Source organism: Tasmannia lanceolata, unplaced genomic scaffold (assembly GCF_043159265.1).
Source record: "Tasmannia lanceolata isolate RefF3 unplaced genomic scaffold, GAP_Taslan_0.1 ptg000005l, whole genome shotgun sequence".
NCBI lineage: Eukaryota > Viridiplantae > Streptophyta > Magnoliopsida > Canellales > Winteraceae > Tasmannia > Tasmannia lanceolata.
In genome coordinates, this window is record NW_027518682.1 from 10,235,668 (window position 1) to 10,262,519 (window position 26,852).

Genomic DNA, 26,852 nt, shown 5'->3' on the forward strand with positions numbered 1-26,852 from the left:
TAACCTTGAACTGTAAAACCGGACTCAACAATTGCACTGACCATGATGACTGACTCAACATAAAATAGTAAACGACTAAAACTTTAACTGCCGCAACTGTCTAGCTCCGGAGGCTCGGCGAAAGCTGGCTCATAAGTGGTACTTTCAACTTCTGATTCTTTTCATGGCAACCGGGCCTGTGCTTCTTTGAACCCTCAGTTATCTAAGCATTGCGATCGGCTGGCAGCAGTACTGCATGATTCGGGTAGGCTAATTTTTTTTTCATCAATCAACTTTTGGATCCTGAATTTTAAGGCAATGCAATTATCAGTAAGGTGGCCAGGGCCTCTATGGTATTCACAATACTGGTCCATTCTCCAATTTGCTGGTAAAGGATTAGGAGGAGCCCTAATGCCGGGTAGGGTAATGTGACCTGAAGCTAACCCTTGCTGCAAAATGACTGATGGTGGAAATGGGAGAGGGGTAAATTCCTTCTTGAGCGCTTGCTTAGGTGTTGCCGTTAACTGATTGTATTTGAATACCATAGGGTTTTGTAACTCCTTGATTTTTTTCGAAGTAAAATTGCCTCTGTTATAAACCCCATGTATTGTGGCCACTTTGATTTCCTGACCTATGGAGACCGGGCTCATCACTGTACATTGCTGGTCGTGATTATCGTGAGACTTTCTCTTCATTTGCTCAAACCACGGTTTGTGGTCATCAGGAAAGGATGAAGCTTCGCCGCTTGACAAAAGATTTTGAGGGTCGAGGAGCCCCATGTCTATAAGGTCTTGAATATCATATTTCAAGCTGAGGCATTTATCAGTTGCATGACCATGACGTAAATGATAATCACAAAATTCTTTCATTTGGAAGGTCCCAGGACTGGGAAGAGGATTAGGAACAGGCTCTGATTCCAATAGTGTTATCATTCTTTCCTTGAGCAACCATTTCAAAGCATCAGGTCGCGAGATCGGCAAGTCAGTGAATTCTCTTTTAGTAGTCTCAGATGGTGGCTCTTGGTTATATTCAAGAATTAAGGGCCCAATAAAATCCTGCTGGTGCTGAGAGATAGAGTTTCTGGTAACAACACCTTGGACTTTGGTATTTTTGTCAGCGAAATGCTTCGAACTTTGGGACTGACAATACCAGGTTTGCATTTGTTGCTTCATCTGATGAACTTCTTCTGTTAGCGCAGCCATTTGTCTAGAGAGATTCACAATTAGTTCTTCCAAACCCATAACCATGGAGAGGCTCGGATTTTTGCCCTTAGAGACAACAGTGGTTGGACCAAATTTCTCAGTAAGTTGAGCTTTGATGAATTGATTTTCTTCCTTCAATTCCTTCATCAGTTGGACGAGCTGGGCCAGGGTTTCTGTGACATGAAAGAGCTGAAAATTTTCCATAGAATCGGCCATCGGTAGGAAAAAGTGGATAGAGAGACTTCCAAAGAAAATGGGGAAATAGCTTCTTCACTGGCCACGAATAGATTCAAACCCAAGAAGCTTTCCTGGATTTTCAGCAGTGAGCAATCCTGACATAGGAACAATAAACACGAGATGCGAGCTTGAAATTCAGGGAATTTCTCCTTTCTATGATTGACATGATAATTATGATACGACTAGATAAGGAACGAGAGGTAAAATGATGGTTCCTCAAAACAAATACACACAGCAATGATGACATGACAGCACGCGGGGAATGCCCCTCGTTCAAGGATTATGAGAGTAAACTCTGAAGGATTCAGCAGAAATATTCTTGAAAAAGGTATCCCCTAGAGGAGGAAGAGACCAAGGGTACAGGCAAGATTGGATCATCAAGATTGCATGATCAAATGATTGAGACACAATTTCCGCCAATGAAGACACAATCGAATCCCACAAGAGACGAATGATAGACACATGATCAAAATGTGAGATTGCATAGGATTACTTTCAACGGGTAGATTAAGAATAACTAATCCTATGAGATCTTTAGAAATGATGGGATTTATATCCTAACCCCAAAGGAAAAGTTTTTAGTCTTCGCACATTTTAACAGTGTTACCTGAAGGCATCAACCCTAATCCTAATCTAGCGGAGTGGAGAGAGGATCTCGACTCATGACTTTGTTTGTGTACCTAGGACCGATCGTAGCCATTGGAAGATGGACTACGGCCTAATCTAGACACAAATGGGTAAGATATCCTAAACTAGGCTCACACATGTGGTGCACATGTGTTCGTATACTGCATGCATGTGTGGGTTAATCTAGGGGTAAGGCCAAGAGTCCCCTTAGCGCGAATCCATGTTCGATATACTGTACCAGTGTCCGGCGTATCAGTACGTGAACAAGAGATCCGTTTACGCACCATAAAGGTACTAGGCTAAGGGTGGAATGCTTCTCTAGCACAGAGGCACCAGGTGATGAAATCCCAGTCAACCATGCTAGATAACACTCCGGGTTCCTAAAATAGGACGTGTGTGCACGTGAGATGCAAGGGTTTAGATGCAAGTGATGTAAGTGTGTGCAATAAGTTCGCGCGATCTATGATGCCTTCAGGTTTTGTTAGATTAAGTTTGAGTAAAATGTGATGAGAAAATAAAACAAGACAAACTAATCTGACAAGTATACAAGAGATAGAGTTCTTATGAGCCAGTTAAATTAAATTCAAATGAATTATCTTTTGGAATTTTAATGAAGTTAGGTGATCCCCAGCAGAGTCGCCAGACTGTGGTACCCGATCCCGCGAGAGGGGTGTGGGCGCGAGCCGCCGCGCGCTCTCTCTTGGTCTCTCGTAACCACGCGATTGGCGTGTGCATTTTATGATTGATTTGAATTCATCTTTCATGTGAACTTGGGATCACTAAGGCAATCCGAATTCCACACGAAAGAGACTGACAGAGTCGCCACCTAGATGTGAGATCTAGGACCCGTAATTAACCAGAAATCTAGACTCGCTACCTGGTTACGAGAATGGAAGGTATGGGGAGTTATCCGCCACATGCACCATTCCTGCCCGATAATCGGTCTTCGATTCCAAAAGCTAACTCTTTTAAATTTATTTTAAATGGCTCATTCAACTCTATGTTAATGTGCGAACTAAGTGACATGCATCCTAGAATCTAATTTCAATGTGAATCCTAGATGTGTATCTTGATTTATTAATTTGTCTGGATTCAATCTAAGTGACAGTTCTCCTAGAATTCTAATTTCATGGAAAATCCTAAGTGATTTAATTAAGCATTTACAAGAAAATTAATATACAAAACACCACAATTTGTTTGTGGTGCCGACTCGCGGGTGGTATGCCATCAGACATCCAAGCTGCCTACGTACCCAAGCCTCACTGGGATCAGAGTCGACGTAGTTCGGTGCACCTAAGCTAAGTTACATATGCCTAACTCAACTAAGACACCGACCTAGACGGGATTGACTGTTTCAACAGTTTTAGGAGAAGTTATTTAATTCAAGTTGAGGATTTTATTATCTTAGGATTTCATCGAAGATGCTATATGATTCTTATCTAAATGCAAGTTGTCCCTTAGACTAATGCAGGTTAGCCTACATCCTAGTTAACTAGGCTTGTCCTAGGGAAAGATCGGGTGACTAGTGTAACTAGACCTATGGCACGGTTGCTATACATAGCAAACGTCCGTGATGAGGCTGGACTCCTAACTCTAGGACTCCCTAAAACTTAGGACACGACACGACACCAGTGTTCCTAAAGTGGGCTCTAATGGTTCTTAAGACGGAAACCATAATCCAATGGTTCCGAGAGACACAAGACAAATCGATTTAAATTCTCGAGGTTAATGAATTTTAGATTTCAAGGATTTTCAGTTTTTGGACATTCAAGGATTACCAATGGTTCTAGGGTTCACCAGTTTCGGCCCAGGATAGCATCCAAGGAAGGGAATCGTGCGCTCTTTCCTTGCGCAATTTAATACTTAGGTTATAGCATCTTATTGCCTGGCATATCTCAGGATTTTCGTGGACAGTGAACCTCGGAGCCAACAACGTGCTATAGCTTAAGTATTCAAATTGTCAAAGATCGGTTGCAATTGGGATACGATTATGGATGCATTGGCCATTTTTCCAGGGAAATCTAAAGATCCTAAGATTTCTGTTTCAATGGATTAAGGATTTAACATATGACAAAGATTTAAGGTTCTTTAGAGATTTTCAGGTGATTTTCAATTAATTTCGGATTTTCAATGGATTTTATCAATTTTAAGCATATGAGTGATTTTACAAGTGAAATTGTTGCAAACGAATTCGAAATGAGTTGAAACTTATACAGAAGCAAGATATGATGAGATGTAGCTTGCTGGAAGATTTTTACAGATTTTTACATTAAGCTCATATTTAATTTTGATTTAACAATTAATTGACCAGATTGCAAAAATAACACAGAAACTACTAGAAATAGAAATCTAAATTCCATGAAATTTCTACATTAGTAAGATATAAGTGAAATTAGCATGCTGTGAGATTTTCATGAATTTAAAAAACTATTTACTATCAGTTTCGGATTTTTCAATTGTTAGACCAGATTATGAATTAACACTACATCCCATGTAAAACAAGATCCAAAGTAATTGAAACTTTTATAGAAGCAAGAAATTTGAAATATAAGACTACTGTAAAAATTTTAAGAATTTTCTTTGTGATCTGATGTCAGTAAAAATTCCCCCAAAATCTGCTGATTTTCAAAGAAAGCATAAAATTATATACCAAACAAAATCCAAAAATTCTCACAAATTCATGGTAGAATGTATCATTATCATATTATTTTCCCACGAAATTTCATTATTTTTGGAATCTGTTTAGTATAACGTTTAGTTTTCTTTGTTAAAAATCATGCAAAAATCCGAAAATATACCAAATAATTCTAAAAAAATTCCGAGAACGGTGTACCTACCTGTGATCGAAATCCTCGCCGAATCCGAGAGCCGAAAAACTCGAAAATCCCGCCTCCGTGCGATCGCTTCCGCTTTCTTTCTCTTTTTTCTTCTTTTTTTGTTTCTTTTTCTTCTTTTCTTGTTTCTTTTTCTTTCTTTTTTTCTTTTCAACCCCACATAGCCACTTTGTTAGAACTCATGATAGAAGAGAAATGAGTTCTCCTTCTTACTCACCCTCATTGAACCATTTATAGCAAAGGAATGGGAGGGTGGTGGCCACCATTGTGGACTTATTCCATGGTAGGTGGCCACCATTGTGGACATATTCCATGGTAGGTGGCCACCATTGTGGACATTGAATTTTGACATGTGTGTGGCCCCATGCATGTTTTTTTAAAATCCTTTTGAGTAGGTAAAAGATAACCCAAGTGGGTCCCATATGTGACCAAATTCCCAATTGTGCATAAAATCATATGCCCCACTCCAAAGTATGATCGGAACCGTTCATTTGATGGGCAACAATGTGATTTAATTTGTGCTCCGCTAATCAATCCTATGGGCTGATCCAAGCCATCCAATAGATCAAAATGTGAATATGTTACCCCATTTTTAAATCACTCCCATTTGATGATCCGAACCGTCCATTTGATGGGCGACAATTGATGATCTTGACCGTTCAAATAGTGGGCTGCGATGTGATTTAATTTGTGCTCCACTAATCAATCCTATGGGCTGATCCAAACCATCCAATAGATCAAAATGTGAATATGTTACCCCATTTTTAAATCACTCCCATTTGATGATCCGAACCGTCCATTTGATGGGCGACAATTGATGATCTTGACCGTTCAAATGGTGGGTCGCAATGTAAATTGGTTGTGCCCCCTTAAATCATTCCTCTATGACGATCCAGACCATCCAATTGATGGGTCCCCTACCTAAGTAGGTTGTGTCCTCCTAAATCATTTCAATGGGCTGATCCGAGTAACTCAACCTGATGATCGTAACAAAATTGGTTGTTAAAACGACTTCTCTGAGATCTTGACCGTTCTCTTGATGATCATCTTTAGGTGTTGGATCGAAGTAGGTTCAAAACTCATTTTTCACTAAAACAATGCGCGGGCCACCCTGTTTGATCCAAATCTAAACAAATGCTCAAGACGGGCCCATCAATCGGATCCAAATTCTCTCTTGCTCGGATTCTTGGGAATAACCTTTCTCAACAATTATCAGGACGACACAAAACATGACAAAAATAACCAAAAAGATCGAGAAAACAAGAGGAGCGGACACGGGAATGGAAAACACTAAAGGAGACTGATAACAAGAACACTAACTTCTTTGTTGATTAAAACAAAACAAAATGGGGTGTCTACAGACGCAAGAGCGGCGGCCTTATATTCCGCTTCCGTTGTTGAAAGAGACACCGAGTCTTGTTTCTTACTACACCAAGAAACACCTGCCGATCCACACAAAAACAGATAACCGGAAGTAGATCTCCGATCATCCAAGTCCCCTCCATAGTCGGCATCGGTAAATCCATTCAACAAAAAATCAACCCCTTTCTTGTAAAGCAACCCAAAGTCAAGGGTAGAATTCACATACTTCAAAATTCTCTTTGCTGCCTTCAAGTGTAGTTTCCGTGGCGCTTGCATATAGCGACTAACAAGCCCAACAGAAAAAGAAATATCGGGTCTTGTGATAGTCAAGTAGATGAGACTACCCACAAGAGCACGATATGGCTGCGGATCCGGAAGAAGCTTGCCTTCTCCCCGCCTTATCTTTATGTTGGGATCAAGAGAGTAGATCTTTTACTTTGACTCATCCTAAATCTTCCAACTAATTTCTCCGCATAGCTTTTTTGAGAAACTAGCACATCATCCTTCAAGGTCTCCACCTCCAAGCCAAGAAAGTGACTTAGCTCTCCCAAGTCCTTCATCTCAAAACGAATAGATAGCTCCTCCCTAAGCTTTGCAACTTCAACATCATTGTTGCCGGTAACTATCATGTCGTCAACGTAAAGAAGCACAATAACAAGCAAGCATTTGTCTTTCTTCACAAATAAACTAGAATCGGAGTTAGATACAAAATAACCACAAAATTGCAAGTATTCGGCAATCTTACCATACCACGCCCTTGGAGCTTGCTTTAGCCCATAAAGAGCTTTCTTGAGCTTGCAAACATGAGTCGGATGATCACTTGAATTGTAACCCAGCGGTTGCTCCATGTAGATGTCTTTGTCAATCTCACCATACAAAAAATGCGTTTTTCACATCAAGTTGAAACAATTTCCAACCATGACAAGCCGCCAATGAAATTACAACTCGAACGGAAGTCATCTTGGCAACGGGACTAAAGGTCTCCTTATAATCCTCTCCATACTTTTGAGAGAACCCTCTAGCCACCAACCTTGCTTTGAATCTATCCACACTCCCATCGGCTTTCCGCTTCAATTTGTACACCCATTTACATGTAACCGGGTTCGCATAATTAGGCTTAGGAACAAGATCCCAATTCTCATTTTTCACAAGTGCCTTCATCTCCTCATTTATAGCATCTTTCCATTCTCTCACCCCTTTTGTTTCATCAAAGTAATAAGGCTCATTATCATCAAATGGACCGGAAAGAAAGCAAGAATAAGTGCTCACCATGTTTTCATCCCGATGCTGTGCCAGCTTGACAATCTTTCTTTTTTATCTTCTAAAATGTGATGCACTACACTCCTCTTCATTAGTTTCTTCATTTTGCTCATCTTCTTGAACATGACGTGCAACATCACTCCCCCTATCACCTTGCTCCCCCATCTGCAAAGAAGAAGAAGACCCAAATTCTATTGGAGCATTTGGTGTCAAAGGCAAGTTCATTGTTGCTTGAGGCTCAACCTCAACAAGGATGTGCTCACCTACACCCACGCCATTAGTGGAACCACCATCCAAACCGTAATAGGAAGAGACTTCATCAAACAAAATATCTCTTGAAACAATGGACTTGTGAGTTGTAGGATCCATACACTTCCAACCTTTCTTCCTTGCATCATACCCAATGAAAATACACTTCTTCGCCTTAGCATCCAACTTGGTTCTCTTTTTATCCGGCACATGCACATAGCAAATTGAACCAAAAACTTTGAAATGCTTGACACTAGGCTTCACCCCAAACATCAACTCATAAGGAGACTTCATATTAATCGGACTAAGAGGCACCCGATTAATCACATAAGTTGCACAAGACATACCTTCAGCCCATAAGGTCTTGGGTAAATTCTTTACATACAACCAACTTTTACAAGTTTTCAGAAGATGCCTAATCTTCCTCTCCGTAACTCCGTTTTGTTGAGGCATATAGGCACAAGTGAGATCCCTCTGGATACCATTCTCCCGACAAAATGCGAAAAATTCATCGGAAGTAAACTCCCCACCATTATCGGTTCTCAACCGCTTGATCTTCTTGTGAAGTACACCTTCAACGGTCTTCTTGAACTTAACTAACTTAGACAATGTATCGAATCTCTCTCTTATAAAATACACCCATGTGAATCTAGTAAAATCATCAACAAATAACAACATATAGCGGAAGCCAGAAAGTGAAGGTGTCCTACAAGGTCCCATTATATCACTATGGATAAGCTTCAATGGAGCCTTACACCTTGAAAGAGACTTATCAAATGGAAGACGATGTGCCTTATCATATTGACAACCCTCACACACCTTTCCACTACAAAAGGAATTTAAATTTGGTAGCCCATTCACTATATTCTTAATCACCATGACCTTCAATTTATCCATGCTAATATGACCCAATCTGTACTCATTTTATCAACATATAAGGTTGAAGCCAATAAAACAAACAAATCGTTAACTCTCTTGCCGGTGTAGACAACATTCGCCTTCAAGCTTGAAATTTTCCAAAGAAATTTCACCTCCTTAGGCCCGAACAAAACATAATTTCCTGCATCAACCGCATTTGCGACCGAAAAAAGATTCTTCTTCATACCGGGAACATGAAACACACTCTTAAGTGTAATAGGATCCTCATTTGCACCACCAATGGTAATGACCCCTTCTTTCTCTACCGGGTGTATAGTGTTGTCCGACGTGATAATAGCATCGTTGCCTTCATATTTTCGGAACTTTGAGAATTTGGATTCGTCGCCGGTAAGATGATGCCCACAATCAGAATCGACAATCCAATCATCCTCAAAATTGATGGATACCAAAGCACCCACCGTAGTAGTTTCCGCCACGAAACATCTACCCCAATCTTCTTCATGTTTTGGATCATCAACTTTTTCGGCTACATTTCCATCCTTCAATTTCACACGACAATTCTTTTGTATATGCCCAAGTTTACCACATCGGTAACACTTGATACCCTTTCGGTTTTCATTACCCATAACGGATGATCCTCCTTCATCTCCACCTTTACTTGGAATATTTTTCTTCTCTTTATATTTGTTGGAAGGCTTATAGTTGCTTGAAAATAATGCTTCTCCTTCACTCCCGGATATTGAACAACCCGCCATTTGTCTAGCTAAAGACACTTGTGAAGCAAGAAGATTTTCAAATTCTATCAAAGAAGGTTGTCGATCACACCCTTGAATCGACGTAACATAAGGAATATATTCTCTTTTCAACTAACGAATAATATGCCGCTTCATTCGTGCCTCCGAAATAGGCTCTTCCGAATCCAATAAAAAAATCTCCGAACAAAGATTCTTAATCTTAAAAAAGAATTGAGAAATAGAGAGACCACCTTGTGTAGTATTTGCCAACTCATTTTCCAACATTTGCAGACGAACCATATTCTTCTTGTTGAGCAATCCATCAAGGGTAGTCCAAATCTCACTCGCCGACTTACACCCAATGATGTGCTCAAACAAGTCATGCGAAATAGACCGCTTCAAAAGAAATTCGGCCTTAGCATTCTTCATCCTCCACACCTTCAACACATCGCCATTTTCTTGTGTATCTTCCGGAGCCAACATTTGCATCTCCGCAAACAACATCCCATAAATCTTCTCCCACAAGATAAGACTCCATACATATTCTCTATATCTTGTAATTTGATTGATTTAGCAACTCAATGCCGAGTCCACTAACCCTTCCACTCATATCCATCTTCAAAGCACCGATTGAACTTCTTCACCAAGGATATCTAGGCAAGCACCTACTACCACCCTTGTGGCTCTGATACCATATAGAGAAAGACGGATTTCACAACACCGGAAAATCCTCTTCTCAAATAGTGAAACCAAAGTTTACACTAGCCCAAGAATAATAACCAAAAGAGAAGAAGAACAATCACCACAAGATGTAATCCAATATATATGATGGAAGAACACAATACAAGACAAGAACAAAAAAAGAAGAAGAAAGCTTCAAAACTAAGCTTGCACACAAGAGAGCTTCAATGGAGGTCTAGGTAGTGGAGAATCTCTGCAAAAGTGAAGTAATGAGAATTAGGCTTAGTCAAGGAAAAGTAAAGTGAAGTAATAGTTTTGGTAGGAGATAGTGGGGATGGGAAAGTGGGGACTTTAATGCTAGGATAGTGGGTTTAGAGTTTCAAGTAGGGTTTGAATTTGAAATAGGAAGTAGTGGGAAAAGTTGTAGCAAACATGTGTGGCTCACACATGTGCAAGCTAGGCCAACAAAAGACCAAAATGCCCATGGACACAAAATATATATTTGTCCTCACTACATTTCTCAAAATAAAAATAAAATAAAGCAACCCAAAAAATACACTTTAAAAATTAAAAATTGTTATAATCAATTGGTCAAGTGAAAATTAAAGAGAAATTATTACCAAAATGTGCATGTATCATCTCCGTAAAAAGCACTTTCTAATCACACTTGCATTCAACAGGATCTATTTGTTGGGGGGACGGATACTAGCTCAAACACCCTAGAATGGGCCATGGCAGAATTGCTCCGTAAACCAGATGCAATGGCAAAGGCTCAGTCCGAGATCATGCAAACCATTAGCTTAGAACAGCGTGTGGAAGAATCCGATATCGCTCGCCTCCCCTATCTACAAGCAGTGGTGAAGGAAACCTTGCGTCTACATCCTCCGGCTCCATTCCTTATTCCTCACAGAGCTGAATCTAACGTGGATATCTGTGGTTTTACCATACCCAAGAATACTCAAGTCCTTATCAATGTATGGGCTATCAGTAGAGATGCCAATATTTGGCCTAATCCCACTACTTTCTTGCCCGAGAGATTTTTGGGCTCTCAAGTTGATTTCAGAGGCCAAGATTTCGAGCTTATCCCTTTTGGTGCGGGTCGAAGGATCTGTCCTGGATTGGCTCTTGGGTCTAGGATAGTGCACCTAATGTTAGCTTCTCTTCTCCGTTCGTTTTCATGGAAGCTTCCAGATGGAACTACACCGGAGGACATGGACATGCGAGATAAGTTCGGGGTTACCATAAAGAAAGCCGTTCCTCTTCGTGCTATTCCCATCAATAATTAGCAACTAATGTTAAAATTTCTAGTCTTGTTTTAGCTATTACGAAGATCGTGTTTTCTTTATATTGGACTCTATTATGGCCATACTCTGTGGGACCATTTTGTAATATCGATGGTCTTTGGAGGTTTCACATCTATCCAACCATCTATCTTATACGTGTTTGTTTCTGAAATTTTTTTAGAAAAGCATGGAAAATTTTAATTCGAATTTTTTCCTAGGGTGGGTTTTTACACCCCATGCATATTATGGGTTCCCCATCATTTTATAACTCGGGGTGCAACTTGGCTCGGCCTCAACCCGAACCCGACGGGTTCAACCCGATTTTGGCTCGGGTTGGGTTGGCATTTTCTCGGGTTGGGTTTGGTTAGGGTTGGGAAAAGCCAATCCGATTTAATTTCGGGTTGGGTTATAGGGTCAGGAGCGGAGCTACGTACATGTAGCATAAGGGGGGCAGTTGCCCCTGTTGAGTTGGGCCAAATCCTTAATAGGCCCAACTCAATTGGGCCCAACCCCCTTTAAAATTTGAAGGCCTGCCCCGCTTATGTATAAGCCTGTATAAGCTTGCCCCCCTTATGCATAAATCATGGCTCCGCCACTGGTTAAGGTTGAGGTCTTGGCAACCCGACCCGATCTCCATCCTCTAATTTTTCATGATTTTCTTAGGATTATGTTTTTTCCTTGTATTTTTTCTATTTGGCCTTAGATGAACCCGATCTAAACCTGAATGCACCGACTCAACCCGACCCGATTTGGAGGCGGGTTGGATTAGGGTTGACCATCCTCAACCCGAGGCTCGGGTTGGGTCAGGTTAGGGTTGAGGGAATGCTATCTCGGGTTGGGTTAGGGTTGGCATCAACCTGACCCAACCCGACCCGACTTGCACCGCTATCTACGGCCTATGTTTTTTATATGGTGGGGCCCATAATTTGACACCCTTGCATATAATAGGCATAGGGTCCACCATTTCACAACTAGTATTTGATAGAATCCATCCTCGCTACCCAGACCCATGCATATGGGCATGGTGAGGTCCACGATTTTACTCTTATGAGTGGGCCCACTATCTACACTCAAATTCACTACACCATGTTTTATAGGGGTGCGTCCCAACAACTCCAATCAGACTCGTGCATTTGCTGGGTCCCACATTTTTCCTCATGTTTCGATCATGGTTTAAAATTTTCGTTTCGGCAACCGTTTCGGACCTTCGGAAAACCGAAATTTCGACCGAAATTCCAGAAATTCCGAAAATTCGAACCGAAATCTCAGCCGAAATTTGGTAATGGCCGAAATTAGGAATTTCAGCAAATTTCGGTTTCGGTCTCCACCAAAATCCGAAATTTCGGATTTTGGTCGAAATTTAAAATTATGGTTTCGATGAGGTGAGCCCCACGAACTCTACTAAAGCCCATGAAGCATAAGAGACCCAGCATTAATTTTCATTTCATGTTTTGATGAGGTGTGGCCAATTTTTAAGGGACAAGAAAATTAGTAATATAAAGATGTAGTCTGCTCCCGTGAGGACCAGGACAACATAAGTAGTCAACTATTTTGAGCTTAAAATATCATCGTCCAAATTTTATTATCATGAAGAGACCTCTAAAACAGAATTTACATAAGGGTGAAAATGTCAGCTGATTTGTCATTTTTACTGTTTTTTTGGTCAGTGGAGATTTGATCGAGAAATTATATGATGAATGGGTGTAGGATTGAAACTCATATTTGTGGTACGAGTGAGGCTCTGCCCTTTGATATTTGATCCAACAGCAGCATCGAAAAACTTGTGCTCCTGTGGGAGCAAATATCAAGGGTGCATGGGATGATGAGTACGAGTTTGTCGCCCATTCATCATATAATTTCTCGGTTTTCGGTTTTGCTAGTAGCCCTCTATCATTACTTCATCAATAGGGATTTTTGTATGAGTACGAGTTTGTGGCCCATTCATTTCTTGGGCCCCAATGTAAATAGGCCTTGCCCCAAAAACCATCTCCATAGGGTGATTCTAACCCTTTCGATGTGTAGAGAAACATATATGGTGTCGTCCATCAACAGATTGAAGGGTTAGGATCATCCAATAGAGATGATTTTTGAGACACAGCCTATTTACATTGAAGCTCAACAAATGATCGGCTTAGATCTTTGAAGAAGGTATCATGGATGCCATATAATATCTCCTATTTTATGTGTTATAATAGGTGTGCCCCACCTTCTTCGAAGGCCTTCTAGCAATAATAAATTATGGGCACCTATGCACAGAAGCCATATACACTGGGGCTCTACGTTGTTCGAAGGCCATTCTGCAGCAAAAAAATGTGCACATACATGCAGATGCCATGTACAGTGAGGCCCACCTATTATATGTGCACTTAATTATGGGCACCTTATAGGATCCAAACCATCCACTTGTTTGGCCTTGACGTAAATAGATTGTGACCCAAAAGTATCTCCATAGGATGATCCTAACCCTCCAATCTGTAGACAAATGATGTCACATTTAATTCTCTACGGATCAAAAGAGTTAGGATCATCCTATATATGGAGATGATTTTTGGGGCAAGGCCTATGGAGATGAGTTTTGGGGCAAGGCCTATTTACGTTGCACCGAATGAACAGTTTGGATGTTTGAACAAAGTGAGCCCAAAATATACATTGCATGATGTCTACGCATAGATATACATATTTTTTTTTAAATATGGGGGGCCTTGTTCAAAAATCTAAACAAGGGAAATGACATATTCCCTCCCTCTTCTTTCCTGGGCCACCCATTTTAGTGTAAAAAAATTACTTAAACAATACACTAGATGGTGCGGCGAGATGAAGACAAGGGGTGAATATATTGTTTTTCCTAAATAATTCGGCTGTTGGCCCCACCAAGGGTTCTCGTTGGAGAGAGCGAGGGTTGTGGGCACTTTTGTCATTTTAAAAAATCTAAAAGAGAAAAGTAACTGAAGTTAGTTTTGGGGATGGTGTGGCAAATATTTTCCTAAAGCAGGGACTAAATGGAAAATATGAAATTCTTTAAGGCACTGTTCACTTGCGTTCCAGGGAAAGCAAATCCCTGGAAAACAACCTCTTTTTTCCTTGACAAGACCTTGACAAGACAGAATTCTAGTGCTTTCCTGAGACGGTAACAAGCCTAGATGGAAAATGTCAAATAATGACATGGAAATTGCCAAAAATGATGTGAAAATGTCTCTTTTCTCACAAGTGTGGGAAACCAAATCCCACTATTTTGGTCGGATTTGCTTTCCCGGGAAAACTAGTGAAAAAAGGTAGGCAAGCAGTTTCTTGGGAAACCTTTTCCTGCACAGTTCTTGCGCACGTGAGCAGACGCGGGAAACTTTTTCCAACACAGTTTTTCTGGATTTCTTTTCCTAATGCCACGTTAGATTCCCGGGAAACCTTTTCTTTTCCTTTCCCTGCAAAACAAGTGAACAGAGCCTAAGGATTGTTTGGCAATAATTTTGCAAAGTAGGGACTAATCTGCGAAAATTCCTTGTAAGTAAATTGAACTCCCTGGAGAAAATATTTGTCCTTTTATGGCTTAATATTTTATTGGTTAGATAGAAATGGTAACACAATGTTATTACCTTTTAAAATGGCTTAATATTTTATTGGTATACATAGAAATGGCAGGCACATGTTTTTCTAGAGATGTCAACGCTCAAATGGAAGGAATTTCATTCTGTGAGGGCATAAGTACATTACTTTTAAAATATACTGTGGGGCCCACTTCATAGGATGCTCAAAACCGGTCATTAATTGTGCCACAACGTAAATAGGCCTGAAAATCATTTTCTTGGGATGATCATAACCCCTCATCTGTAGAGGTTCATATAATGTACAGTCCCTCTCTAGATCAAGGATTAGGATCATCTTATGGATATGATTTTAGGGGTACAACCTATTACGAGGTCGATGATTTTAGAGGTACAACCTATTACGAAGTGGATATTCTAATGTACAGTCCCTCGCAGGATCAGAGGATTAGGGTCATGTTTTGGAAATGATTTTCGGGGTACAGTCTATTACGAATTTGACCATCTCAATGAGTTTTTCGTTTCTCTGGTACTTATAGTTTTTCAAGAAATGGCCGGGAAAAGAACCTTATTACGAATTTACAACACATATCGAGCTACAAAGGGGTTGGCACTGATCACTTTTTGGGCCCCTCACATATCGAGCTACAAAGGAGTTGGCACTGATCACTGTTTGGGCCCCTCATATGTCACGAGCCATATCTCTCTCGCACCTCCACATTTAGGACTAACATTCTCTGTGTAAGATTTGTGGCCGGGAATGGAAAAGTAGAAACAGTGGCTCTGCTTGGTTGCTGGTGTTTACCTAGTAGAGCAGTGGGATAAGTAGTCAACCGGGAGTAGACAAGCATTGGATATACATTGAACTTACCTTGTAGAATAGTGGTTCGATCATTGAGTAGTCATTGGGTACTTGAGCCTCATTTCAACTTTTGTCCCCCCTCATATTTTTCATCCATCCTATAAAAACCCTGGGATTAGATCATATTAATTAGTTAAAGGGCAGTGATAAATCGACTCCCCATGTGTCTATCTCTCTCCTCTTTCTCTCTCTAACCTAGAGGAGAGAGAAAGACACATGGGGAGTCGATTTATCACTCCCCTTAGTTAAATCACATTAGTAAAAGTGATACAAATCCCTTATTTGTTTTGACATTTTAGGGAATTGTGTAATTAAATGAAGTCCACGTTCCTATCACCATCAATTCCTTCAGACTTCTGAGATGGTAAATTCAAGTGAAGTCATATACATAAACGTTAGCGTGGAACTGTTCAACACCGGGCCGTATACATCTTCCCACAATTATAAATCGGCGATGATAAATTCGCACCTCTGTAGGATGATTCTGTAAAAGCTAGAGAACAAGAAATACTATTCAAAAAGAGAATAGCATAAGCTTTTCTTGAAAGTAAAAAATACAAGACAATGGACGATTCGTTTTTTTACTATTTTTTCATTACTTTATTCAGTTGACAAGAATCAGTAAAACATCCTTTAAAGTGATTGTTGCTTCACACGTTTAACAGCAACAATAACCCATGTGTTTCCACTTTTACAATCCTAACTTCATAGAAACTCAACTAGATAATATCCATCCAAATAGTATTAGATTTTGACAAGGAAACTAAGAATACTCTAGAGACCTTCACACATGTCCAACTCTTGGATAAAACAAACCAACTTGTAGAAGACGTTAGATAAAGATAAAATCAACTATGGTCGGCCCAGTAGCTACATCGTTTGAATCGTTTCCAACAGATTCGCACCTCTTGGAACGTCAATTGTAGCAGACTTTATGGCATTTTGATGTGTAAAAGGGGCGCATATCATCCTATATGAGGTGTGATTTTATCATCTCCCTTATAAATAAGCACTTTGTACGTGATAATTCTTTGATGTTGATAGCATGCTGAGTATTGTAACAGCCCTAAAAATCTAAACTAAAAAAGCTTAAAATAAATCTAGTAGTGCCATTATCAACATAAGGTATTGGTAATATCAGTCCCCTATATAATGGGAAAACATGGATGGTCATCCATGCACCTTCCAACGTTATTGTAAAACATTACCAACACATGTATCTTACCTGATTACCCTGTGGACAAGATGCTTTAGTGGAAATATCAAAACATGGTACCGCTGATTAGACCTGGCAAACGGGTGGGTCGGGCCGGGTCAACCCGCGGGTGATGCGGGTGCGGGTCACACGAGTCGGCTCAGGAGATGACCCGCATTTTTGCGGGTCAGAATTTTGGTGACCCGCGGGTCACCCGCAAATTCAAACCTTTGTTTATTTTGGAAAATGTTATCACTGGTTGTTGTACATTGACAATGGCATATTTGATATTTCGTTGTTCTGACGAGAAATCATTGCTCAACGTTGTGTTGCTTTTCAGAGAAATCACCACAACCGTCGATGGTTTATGATCGAATGCCTAAAATGCCAAGTCATCGATCCATGCCTAAAATTAGTCATGTCATCAATCCATTTGCACTCAAAGCCCTAAAAATAAGCCAAGTAAAGCTGAGAAGAAACCCGGCCATGGAGGAGCCTAAAATACGCGATCCATAATCATCTTTTCCTCTATGGGCGCCGAGAAGAAACCCATCCGGAGAAGAAGCTAAAGGCGGAGAAGAAGTCCAAAGGCGGATTAAGAAGCGGTGGAGCCACCGGAGATAAAATAAGTAGAAGAACGTGGTGTGAAAAAGGGGATCTAAAGATTTGCTAGCGTCCTCTTTTCCTCCTCAAAATGTCTTCTGCGAAGGACGCTAGCAAATCCCACTACGAGCGGGTGCCGCGGGTTGACCCGACCCAACCTGTGTTTTTGTGGGTTGGGTCACCCGCGGGTTAGTTTTGACGGGTCACTAAAACTCAGACCCGTGCCCGCAAATTTGCGGGTGGGTCGGGTCGACCCGCGGGCACGGGTCGCTTTTGCGAGGTCTACCGCTGATATCATTTCCCTCTTAATTATACCCTCCTTAATTATACCCTCCTGTACTTCTATTTATAGGGGTTGAAATATATGAGGAAGAACCATAGCTAAAGACCCAAAAAATGGCATTCTGGGCTTTGCTTTCTTGGATTTCATTTCTTTTGCTCTGCATCCACTACCTCGTTTCCTTTCTATTTCGTATACCCGATAGAAGAAAACTCCCACCGGGCCCAATCGGGCTCCCCATAATAGGAAACCTCTTATCAATTGGAAACAAGCCCCATGAATCCTTAGCCGGGCTGGCCATGAAATTCGGACCGCTCATGAGTCTGCGCATGGGCTTTGCCACAGTGGTAGTAGCTTCATCTGCCAGGATGGCTAAAGAGATCCTCCAAACAAAAGATAAGGAGTTTGCGGGCAGGTTCATTCCGGACGCTGTCACGGTCCAAGCCAACTACGAGCTTTCAATGGCCTGGCTATCTCCGGGCCCATGCTGGCGAAACCTTCGCAGGCTATGTAACACTCAAATGTTCACTTCTCAAAGACTAGACGCTCTACAAGGCCTCAGGAATCAGAAAATGGAGGAGCTACTTAAGAACATAGAGCCATTCTCTTTATCTGGAGAGGCAGTTAATGTTAGCCAATTAGCCTTTGCAACGGTTCTGAATTTGGTATCTAACACAGTTTTCTCCGTGGACTTGGTTGATTTTCGGTCCGAAAGTGCACAAGAATTTAAGAATGTGGTTTGGAGAATCATGAAATATGCTGGAAAGCCAAATATTTCAGACTGTTTCCCACAGATTAAATCATTCGACCTCCATGGAATAAGGCGTCATATCAAGGTTTCTTATGATCATCTTCATAGACTCATCGACGATTTCATCGATCAACGTCTTGAGACTAGAGAATCGGGTGCTCCTAGAAAGAATGATTTCTTGGATGTACTTCTTGACCATTGCAAAGAAGATGGATCCAACTTCGATCGTAGATATGTTAAAATTTTAATCACGGTAGTATATTTCAAATATTATTTGACAAAATCATACTCCAATTTGAGTTCAAAAATCAGTTTTGGACTCACAATGAGTTCCCAAAACTAAAAACTAATCACACTAGATCATGTTGAAGTAGGGATTTGCTAGTCATTGCAAAAGGGATTTCGGAGCTGCTCTGTCGCATGTCAGACGAGCCACCTCGTGAATGAAGACAACAACTTTTGTCTCCATTCACAAGGTGAGTCAAACCAGCCTCGAAATGCCTTTTGCAATGGACCTAGCAATTCCCGTTGAAGTATTGTGAAACAACACAAATTATTCCGAAAGCTTAAGCCATTGGAGTTGGTGTTATTTCATCATTTATACTTCAACACTCTCTCTCACATGTGGCTCGTCTTTTCTGGGTGAGGTGTACTCTTGGATTTTTAATATCAAGGAGTTTTTGGGTTTTGAACCCAGGACCTTGTGTATGCCCAACCCAAAATGAGGGGCCACACGTGAGGGGGATGTTGAAGTATAGTGACTAAATAACACCACTTCTAACAGTTAAGCTTTTTGGAGTGGTTGTTTCACAGATCACTCTCCTTTTTTTTTAGAACAATGCTTCTCATTCTAAACACAATTTCAGGACTTGTATATCGCCGGAGGCGACACAACTGCAACGACATTCGAGTGGACAATGACCGAGCTACTGCGGCACCCAAACACGATGGAGAAGGTTCAAAGGGAGCTCCGTGAAGTCATCGGCGCAGAACAGTCAGTTGAAGAATGTCACATTCCACAACTTCCTTACCTAGAAGCAGTGGTGAAGGAGGCCCTGCGCCTGCACCCAACTGTACCACTTCTCTTACCCCACAGAACTGAGAGCGATGTCGAGTTGTGTGGATATTTTATACCTAAGCATACTCAAGTGCTTGTGAACGCATGGGCGATCTCCAGAGATGCTGATTATTGGGAAAAACCTACGAATTTTATGCCGGAGAGGTTCTTAGGGTCCGACGCCGACTACAGAGGCCAAGACTTTGGCTTCATTCCGTTCGGCAGTGGCCGTCGAATATGCCCCGGCTTGCCTCTTGCTGTTAGAATGGTGCACTTAATGTTGGCTTCTCTTCTTCATTCGTTTAGTTGGAAGCTTCCAGATGGGATGAAGCCTGAGACTGTGGACATGGATGCCAAGTTTGGGGTTACCCTACAGAAGACGGTTCCTCTTCTTGCAATCCCCTCTAAGCGTATTGTGGTTACTGATATCGGCACTACCATGTATTGATAATTGTGCAAACTCAGCTTGTCTTTTCATCCTTAGTTTCCATTTGAGAGCTTTTAGGAAACTGTAATAACCTTTGACAGCTGTTTAAATAATAAAAGACAGGATGAATTAGTGCAAATATCAAAACATGGAGGTGCCGACAGGCTTGATTTTAGAACATATCATTCGAATCGTGTTTGAAATTTCAAATTTTATCCGGTGCTCTAGCTAGATTGGTTATAAATGTATACAGAAGAAAAGAATACTTGTAGCAGACGACGAAAGGCTATCTTTGATCTAGGAGCCAATGTATATGTGCACAAGAAATTTAAAACAAGTAGTGAATGTAGGTGCAAAAGGCTCTTCTAAAGAGGGTTCCTCGTTTTAATATGTTAGACATTTATAAAGACGAAACACTTTGAAAGCCTGATTCAATTTTGGAAATAAAAAAGAGCTTGATGTGACTGTTGATCTGACTTTTTAAGATGTATTTATAGCTTTTATGGGGATCTGAGCTCCCTTCCGTTGTCATTTAGTGGACGTGGCTCCAATAAATGGAACACGAAACTTGGCAGAGGTCGGGCTCTGAGGAGCTTTCCTCAGACCCTATGGCTTTTACGGGGATTTGAGCTCCCTTCCTTTGTCATTCAATGGACGTGGCTCCGATAAATGGAACGAAACTTGACTCAGGGTGTGGAAATATCAATTACGTCTGACAAAAAAAAGTAAGCACGGAATTGGTATTTCCACACCCCACACTCTTTGCTATCACATGGGGTCTAAGGAAAGTTCCTCATACCCTGACATGAGCCAAGTTTTGTTCCAATAAATGATGCCTTTGTTTTTACCAAAGTGGAAACCCATTTTCCTAGTAGTGCTCTTATAAAGAGGGTTCTTTTTATTCGTGACTATCTAACGGATTTTCATTACATGTCTGGATCCTATCTGAAAAAATTTCAGATCCTATAATGGAGATCCCAAACACATCTATGAATCTTTCTAGCATGGCTAGATCCCGTCCATTAAATTTTGGATTCAGAGGATCCATTGGACCGTCTGGACCTATTGACAACCCTAGGCATACTTTAACTAGTAACCGGTTAAAGAGGGGGTATCCAGCAGACTAACGTTTTGGCGTATTTCATGATAAAGGGAGTGACTTTCTCCCAGTGGTGGAGCGAATTCATCATCGCCCTAGATTAAATCATATTAGTTGAGTGATAAGAAACTTATTACCGTTCAATCGGATGGATATCATGTGAACCCTCTTTGCTTATCTTGGAAGAAGAAAATTAACAAGAAGAGGGCTGGTTTGCAAACTACACAAGACACCAAAAAAATAATAATAATAAAAAAATAAATAAGGAAGTGATATATCAACCCCATTGAATCCTTCTGACGAGAAGTACATCAGCCCCTCTGCAGTCATTGGTACGCTGCTGCTGAGTGTCCCAAGTAATCAAAAGCGGCGGATATACGACTTGCCAAAAAATATTGCAAAACGTGAATGCATTTGTGTTGACTTCTTAGGGTTTGATGCAATCAAATGAAGTCCATATTCCTATGCCATCCATTTTTCAGACTTAAAGAGTTAGAGGTGGCAAAAAGTGACCCCAGCCCGAAGGTCCACCCACATAATTTTCCACCCGGCCTGCACATATTTTACGGGTCTAGGTCACTAATTAATTTTCCACCCGGCCTGCACATATTTTACGGGTCTAGGTCACTAAATTAGTGACCTGTTGAAATTTGCTTTGGCCTGTACAAGTCCCATCAAAACTGCGCCGGCCTGGGTGGACCCGACGGTGCCCGTTGAAACCCAAATGATCGAGATTTTATATTGTAAAAGCCCTTATAATCCTGTATTTTTCATAAAGTATTGTACGGACCACATCACAGGATAATCTAAACCGTCCATGTGATGGAACACAACGTAAATAGGTTGTGCCCCAAAAATCATTTCCATAGGATGATCCTAGTCCTCCGATCTATAGAGGTTTCCATATATAATAATACACAATTTCTCCATAGATCAAAGGGCTAGGATCACTCTATGGAAATTATTTTTGGGGCATTGCGTATTATTATTTATGGAAACCTCTATAGATCAGAGGGCTAGGATCATCCTATGGAAACAATTTTTGGGCACACCCTATTTACATTATGGCCCATCACATGGACTGTTTGGATGATCCTATAGTGTGGGAATAAAAACAGCAAGACAAAAAAACAAAACAAACAGAGAGACAAACAAACAAAAGGGTGACCCGCGGGTCCACCCGGCCCATACAGGTGGGGTCTGGGTTCACCAAATTGTGATCCGTAAGATTCCAGATCATTTTTTATCTGGCCCATGCCACCATGGGCCACCCAAACCTGTATTGGTTGGGTGAAACGTAGCCCGGCCCACCGGTCTGCCTCGTCTACAGTGAGAGTCAAGTGGTCAATTATATAATTAAGGCTGCTAGCAATGACGCATGCGCAAGAAGACAAAGCGGCCACCAGTTGAACGCAGGACCATTCCCCACAAATATAAATAAGCACACGAAATAATTCTTAGATGTTTATAGTAAGTGCACAATTATAAATAAGCACATGAAATAATGCTTGGATGTTGATATCATGCCATGCTTAGTACTGTAACAGCCTTATAAAACTAATTTAAAACGCTTAAAACAAATTGGGTAGTACCATTATAAAAACAAATTCTAGTGCATGGCAATATCAGCCCGCTAGATAACGGGAAAACCTATTGATTGTTAACATTATTCTATGTAGGAAAAGTATATGGAGATCAAGAGTACCACCGAGCATGGGACCTGCAATGAGAATATGCTAAGTGTACAATCTAAGGGGTTGCTCACGTCACTTGGCATGTTGTTGTGGAAAGAATCAATTGGTTCGGTCCTGCTTTAGGTGCTAATATCGGTTTCCCTACTGGTATTTCTCTCCTTTTTTATTGGTTTCACTGGCATTACGCTTATTTGTAAAACTTAACTAAACATTAAATGCATTTTAGTGTCTCGGCACAGAAAGGGCTCCCCTCAGTCTAGCATTCCTCATATGGGATTTGCTAAGGACCATAGCAGATGGCATTTCGTGGATGGTCTGTTGCATGAAAGAACAGCAACATGCCCACATCATAGATAAAGACAAAATTAGTTGAAAACTGAGCCTATGTGGCTGCTCTCTCATGCCACATCATGAATAAAGACAAAATCAGTTGATAAGTGAGCCTATGTGGCTGCTCAATCATGCAATAGACCATCGGCCAAATTTATTGCCATTACGCCTAATTTTATTGGGCTCATTAGAAAAACCGAAATTTATTCAAGGATAAACCAAAACTGGGTGACCTGTTTACCCTATAGTAATTTCCCTGTACATCTATTTATAAAGGCTGAAACATATGAAGAAGACCCATAGCTAAAGACCCAAAATGGCATTATGGGCTGTGCTTTCTTGGATTTCATTTATTTTGCTCTGCATCCACAACCTGGTTTCCTTTCTTTCTCGAGATAGGAGAACACAACCACCGGGCCCAAACGGACTGACGATTATAGGAAGTCTCTTATCAATTGGAAACAAACCCCATGAATCCTTCGCCGGGCTGGCCAAGAAATTCGGACCCCTCATGAGTCTGCGCATGGGCTTTGCCACGTTAGTAGTAGCTTCTTCGTTCAAGATGGCAAAAGAGATCCTCCAAAAGAAAGATAAGGACTTCGCGGGCCGGATCATTCCGAACGCGGTCACAGGCCAAGCCCACTACGATCTTTCGATGGCATGGATATCTCTGGGCCCATGCTGGCGAAACCTGCGAAAGCTATGTAACACTCAAATGTTCACTTCACAAAGACTAGACGCCCTACAAGGCCTAAGGAACCAGAAAATGGAGGAGCTGTTAGGAAATAATCCTAACGGTGGATGTGGCTTTTGCAAGATCGATGGTCAAGATCATTTGGTTAGTTAATTACTTTTGTGAAAAGTCATTAATGAAAAGACTTTATGTGAAAAGGTATAAACGTAAAGAGACGTTTGGGGAGAGGGATGGGCGTGATGAGGAGTCGCATCTCTTCCCACAAACGCTTATAAAAGGAAACTCTTGGGTCCTATTTGCACACAACAAATTCGTTTTGAATCTTTGAGAATCCACGCTTGAAGAGAAAGAAACCGGTCCCCATCACCGACGGTTGTGTAGCGAAGAGAAACTCAGAGAGAAAGAAAAACCCAATTCATGGCTTCCGGTATGATTTTTCTCATTTAAATTCAATCCATATTGTTTCTGTGATTTTCTCAATGTTTAATCGCCAAGATCTGTTGCCTCTTACAGGAGCTGCTTAAGAACATAGAGCCATTTTCTTTATCTGGAGAGGCAGTTAATATTAGCCAATTAGCCTTTGCAACAGCTCTCAATTTGGTATCGAACGCAGTTTTCTCCGTCAACTTGGTTGATCCTGTGTCCGAGGGTGCACAAGAATTTAAGGATGTGATTTGGAGAATCATGGAATACGCTGGAAAGCCTAATATTTCAGACTTCTTCCCACTGCTTAAATCACTTGACCCCCAAGGAATAAGGCCGGCTTCATATCAAGGTTTCTTATGATCATCTTCATAGACTCATGGAGGATTTCATCGACCAACGTTTGGAAAGTAGAGCATCCTCCGGTGCTCCTAGAAAGAATGATTTCTTAGATGTACTTCTTGACCACAGCCAAGAAGTTCGATCCGACTTCGACCTCGACCGCCAATATGTTAAAGTTTTAATCGCGGTACTTGGTATATTATAACTGATTATTTGACTCAAAATTATAGGTAAATTTGAGTCCAATAATCAATTTTGGACTCACTATCGTTTCTCAAAATCCAAAACTAATCACACCACATCATGTTTTGGTATACATCATTAAAGAACACCAACTCTAACATATTAAGCTTTTGGAGTATTTGGTTGTTTCACATGGTACCAGAGCTAGTGCCTCACAGGCAGGTCCTGGGTTTAAAACCCAACAACTCCTTGATATTAAAAATCCAACTATTGGATCTAGGGCAGGTCTTTAAGTTCAACTCTAACAGCTTAAGCCTTTGGAATGGCTACTCTCCATCTTTCTAATCTAATGCTTCTCATTCTAAACACAATTTTCAGGACTTGTATATCTCGGGAGGCGACACCAGTGCAAGGACCGTGGAGTGGACAATGACCGAGCTACTCCGGCACCCAAGCACGATGGAGAAGGTACAAAGGGAGCTCCAACAAGTCGTATGCGCAAAAGAATCAGTTGAAGAATCTCACATTCCTCAACTCCCTTACCTAGAAGCTGTGGTGAAAGAGGCCATGCGATTGCACCCACGTGCACCACTTCTCTTACCTCACAGAGCTGAGAGCGATGTCGAGTTGTGTTGATATATCATACCTAAGCATACCCAAGTGCTTGTGAATGTATGGGCAATCTCTAGAGACGCCGATTATTGGGAAAAACCGATGAATTTTATGCCGGAGAGGTTCCTAGGGTCCGACCCGACTACAGAGGCCAAGACTTTGGCTTCATTCCGTTCGGCAGTGGCCGTCGAATATGCCCCGGCATGCCTCTTGCTGTTAGAATGGTGCACTTGATACTGGCTTCTCTTCTTCATTCGTTTAATTGGAAGCTTCCAGATGGGATGAAGCCTGAGACTGTAGACATGGATGACAAGTTTGGGGTTACCCTACAGAAGGCTATTCCTCTTCTTGCGATCCCGTCTCAGCGTTTTGATTGTGGCTACTGATATTGGCACTACCATGTATTGATAATTGCACAAAATCAGCTTGTCTTTTCTTCTTTAATTGGCATTTGACAGCTTTTAGGAAACTGTAATAACCCTTGACAGCTGTTTAAATAATAAAAGACAAGATGAGTTAGTCCAATTATAAAGACATGGTAGTGCAAAGAGGACAAGAATAAAAGTCGCAATTGTAGTATACGACAAGAAGCTTTCCTTGCTGATCTGGTAGTCAATGTACGTTTGCACCGAGGAATAGAAAAAGTTGGTCAATGCAAGTGCAAAAGACGGGATTTATAGAGAGGGTGCTGCCCTCTTCATATTATTGAGACTTCGATGGTGAGGGCATGTGGGCCGGGCTCAACCGAAAATAGTAGGCCATGTCAGGCCATGTGTGATGTGACGCTTCCCCTGATCTAGAGCGTGTGGGCACCAAATAATATAAAAAATGTAGCTAATTCAGTGCAAAAGGACAGGATTTATATGAATGTTTTTTTTTTTTTTTTTTGGATGGGTAAGCTGGGGTTAGGCGGACCCCTAAGAGATATATTATATAAGAAAAAAGATACATAAGGAAGAATAGAAACAAGCCCCCATACACATGAAAGGGGGAACAACCAAAAGTCTCAAGCCAACAAAATAAGGCTAAAAGATCAACAATGAGAAAAACAAAATACGAACCAAAGCAACAAGCTAAAGCAAGAAAAAAATCATGGCAAGAGGTCCAACAAGAACACAGGAAAATTGAGCACACGAGCCAGCCACCTGTACAGAGATTGACAGAGACACCCAAAAAGAACCGCCACCATAGATTCCCAAACTTAACCGAGTTTTGGGGGCAATTTTGAGAGGGATGGCAAAATACATGAAGGAGAGGACCGAAGAAGAAGAACCGGGGGCTTTCCTTTTTTCTTTTTAACCGTTTGCCAGGGATCACTGCCATCTTGATCTAGGTCCTCCAAAGCAGAAAAACTATTTCCATGCGTGGGTGAAGGTATTGCTAGGAGGTTCCTTTTGAAGTTGATGCTGCTGTTTGGCGAAGATATTGAAGGAC

At 41.1% G+C, this 26,852-nt stretch overlaps 2 protein-coding genes and 1 pseudogene across 3 annotated transcripts in view; all 3 read left to right on the forward strand.

Moving 5' to 3' along the window:
• The window catches only part of LOC143877447 (geraniol 8-hydroxylase-like), a 29,615-nt gene extending 18,081 nt beyond the window's left edge, over positions 1-11,534 (forward strand). Inside the window, exon 2 of the mRNA XM_077379489.1 lies at positions 10,725-11,534. Within this exon, the coding sequence (XP_077235604.1) occupies positions 10,725-11,330 (606 nt within the window). The 3' untranslated portion in view covers positions 11,331-11,534. The remainder of the gene's footprint in view (positions 1-10,724) is intronic.
• Positions 11,535-17,914: 6,380 nt separating this feature from the next.
• LOC143876599 (geraniol 8-hydroxylase-like) lies at positions 17,915-20,211 on the forward strand. Its single transcript, XM_077378301.1, has 2 exons — positions 17,915-18,810; positions 19,424-20,211. The coding sequence occupies exons 1-2, from the start codon at positions 17,923-17,925 to the stop codon at positions 20,060-20,062; spliced, it is 1,527 nt and encodes a 508-aa protein (XP_077234416.1). The 5' UTR covers positions 17,915-17,922; the 3' UTR covers positions 20,063-20,211.
• A 3,269-nt stretch (positions 20,212-23,480) lies between these two features.
• LOC143876600 (geraniol 8-hydroxylase-like) lies at positions 23,481-26,255 on the forward strand (annotated as a pseudogene). The gene is made up of 3 exons (XR_013250428.1): positions 23,481-24,002; positions 24,372-24,810; positions 25,185-26,255. The product of XR_013250428.1 is annotated as a geraniol 8-hydroxylase-like (transcript).
• The last annotated feature ends 597 nt before the right edge of the window (positions 26,256-26,852 follow it).

What these genes read in the sequence shown, in the direction of transcription:
- LOC143876599 (XM_077378301.1), top strand. Translation starts at nt 17,923, where the DNA reads ATGGCATTCTGGGCTTTGCTTTCTTGGATTTCATTTCTTTTGCTCTGC. An exon ending in ATGTTAAAATTTTAATCACG is followed by an intron (nt 18,811 to 19,423) that starts GTAGTATATTTC and finishes ACACAATTTCAG; the next exon opens with GACTTGTATATCGCCGGAGG.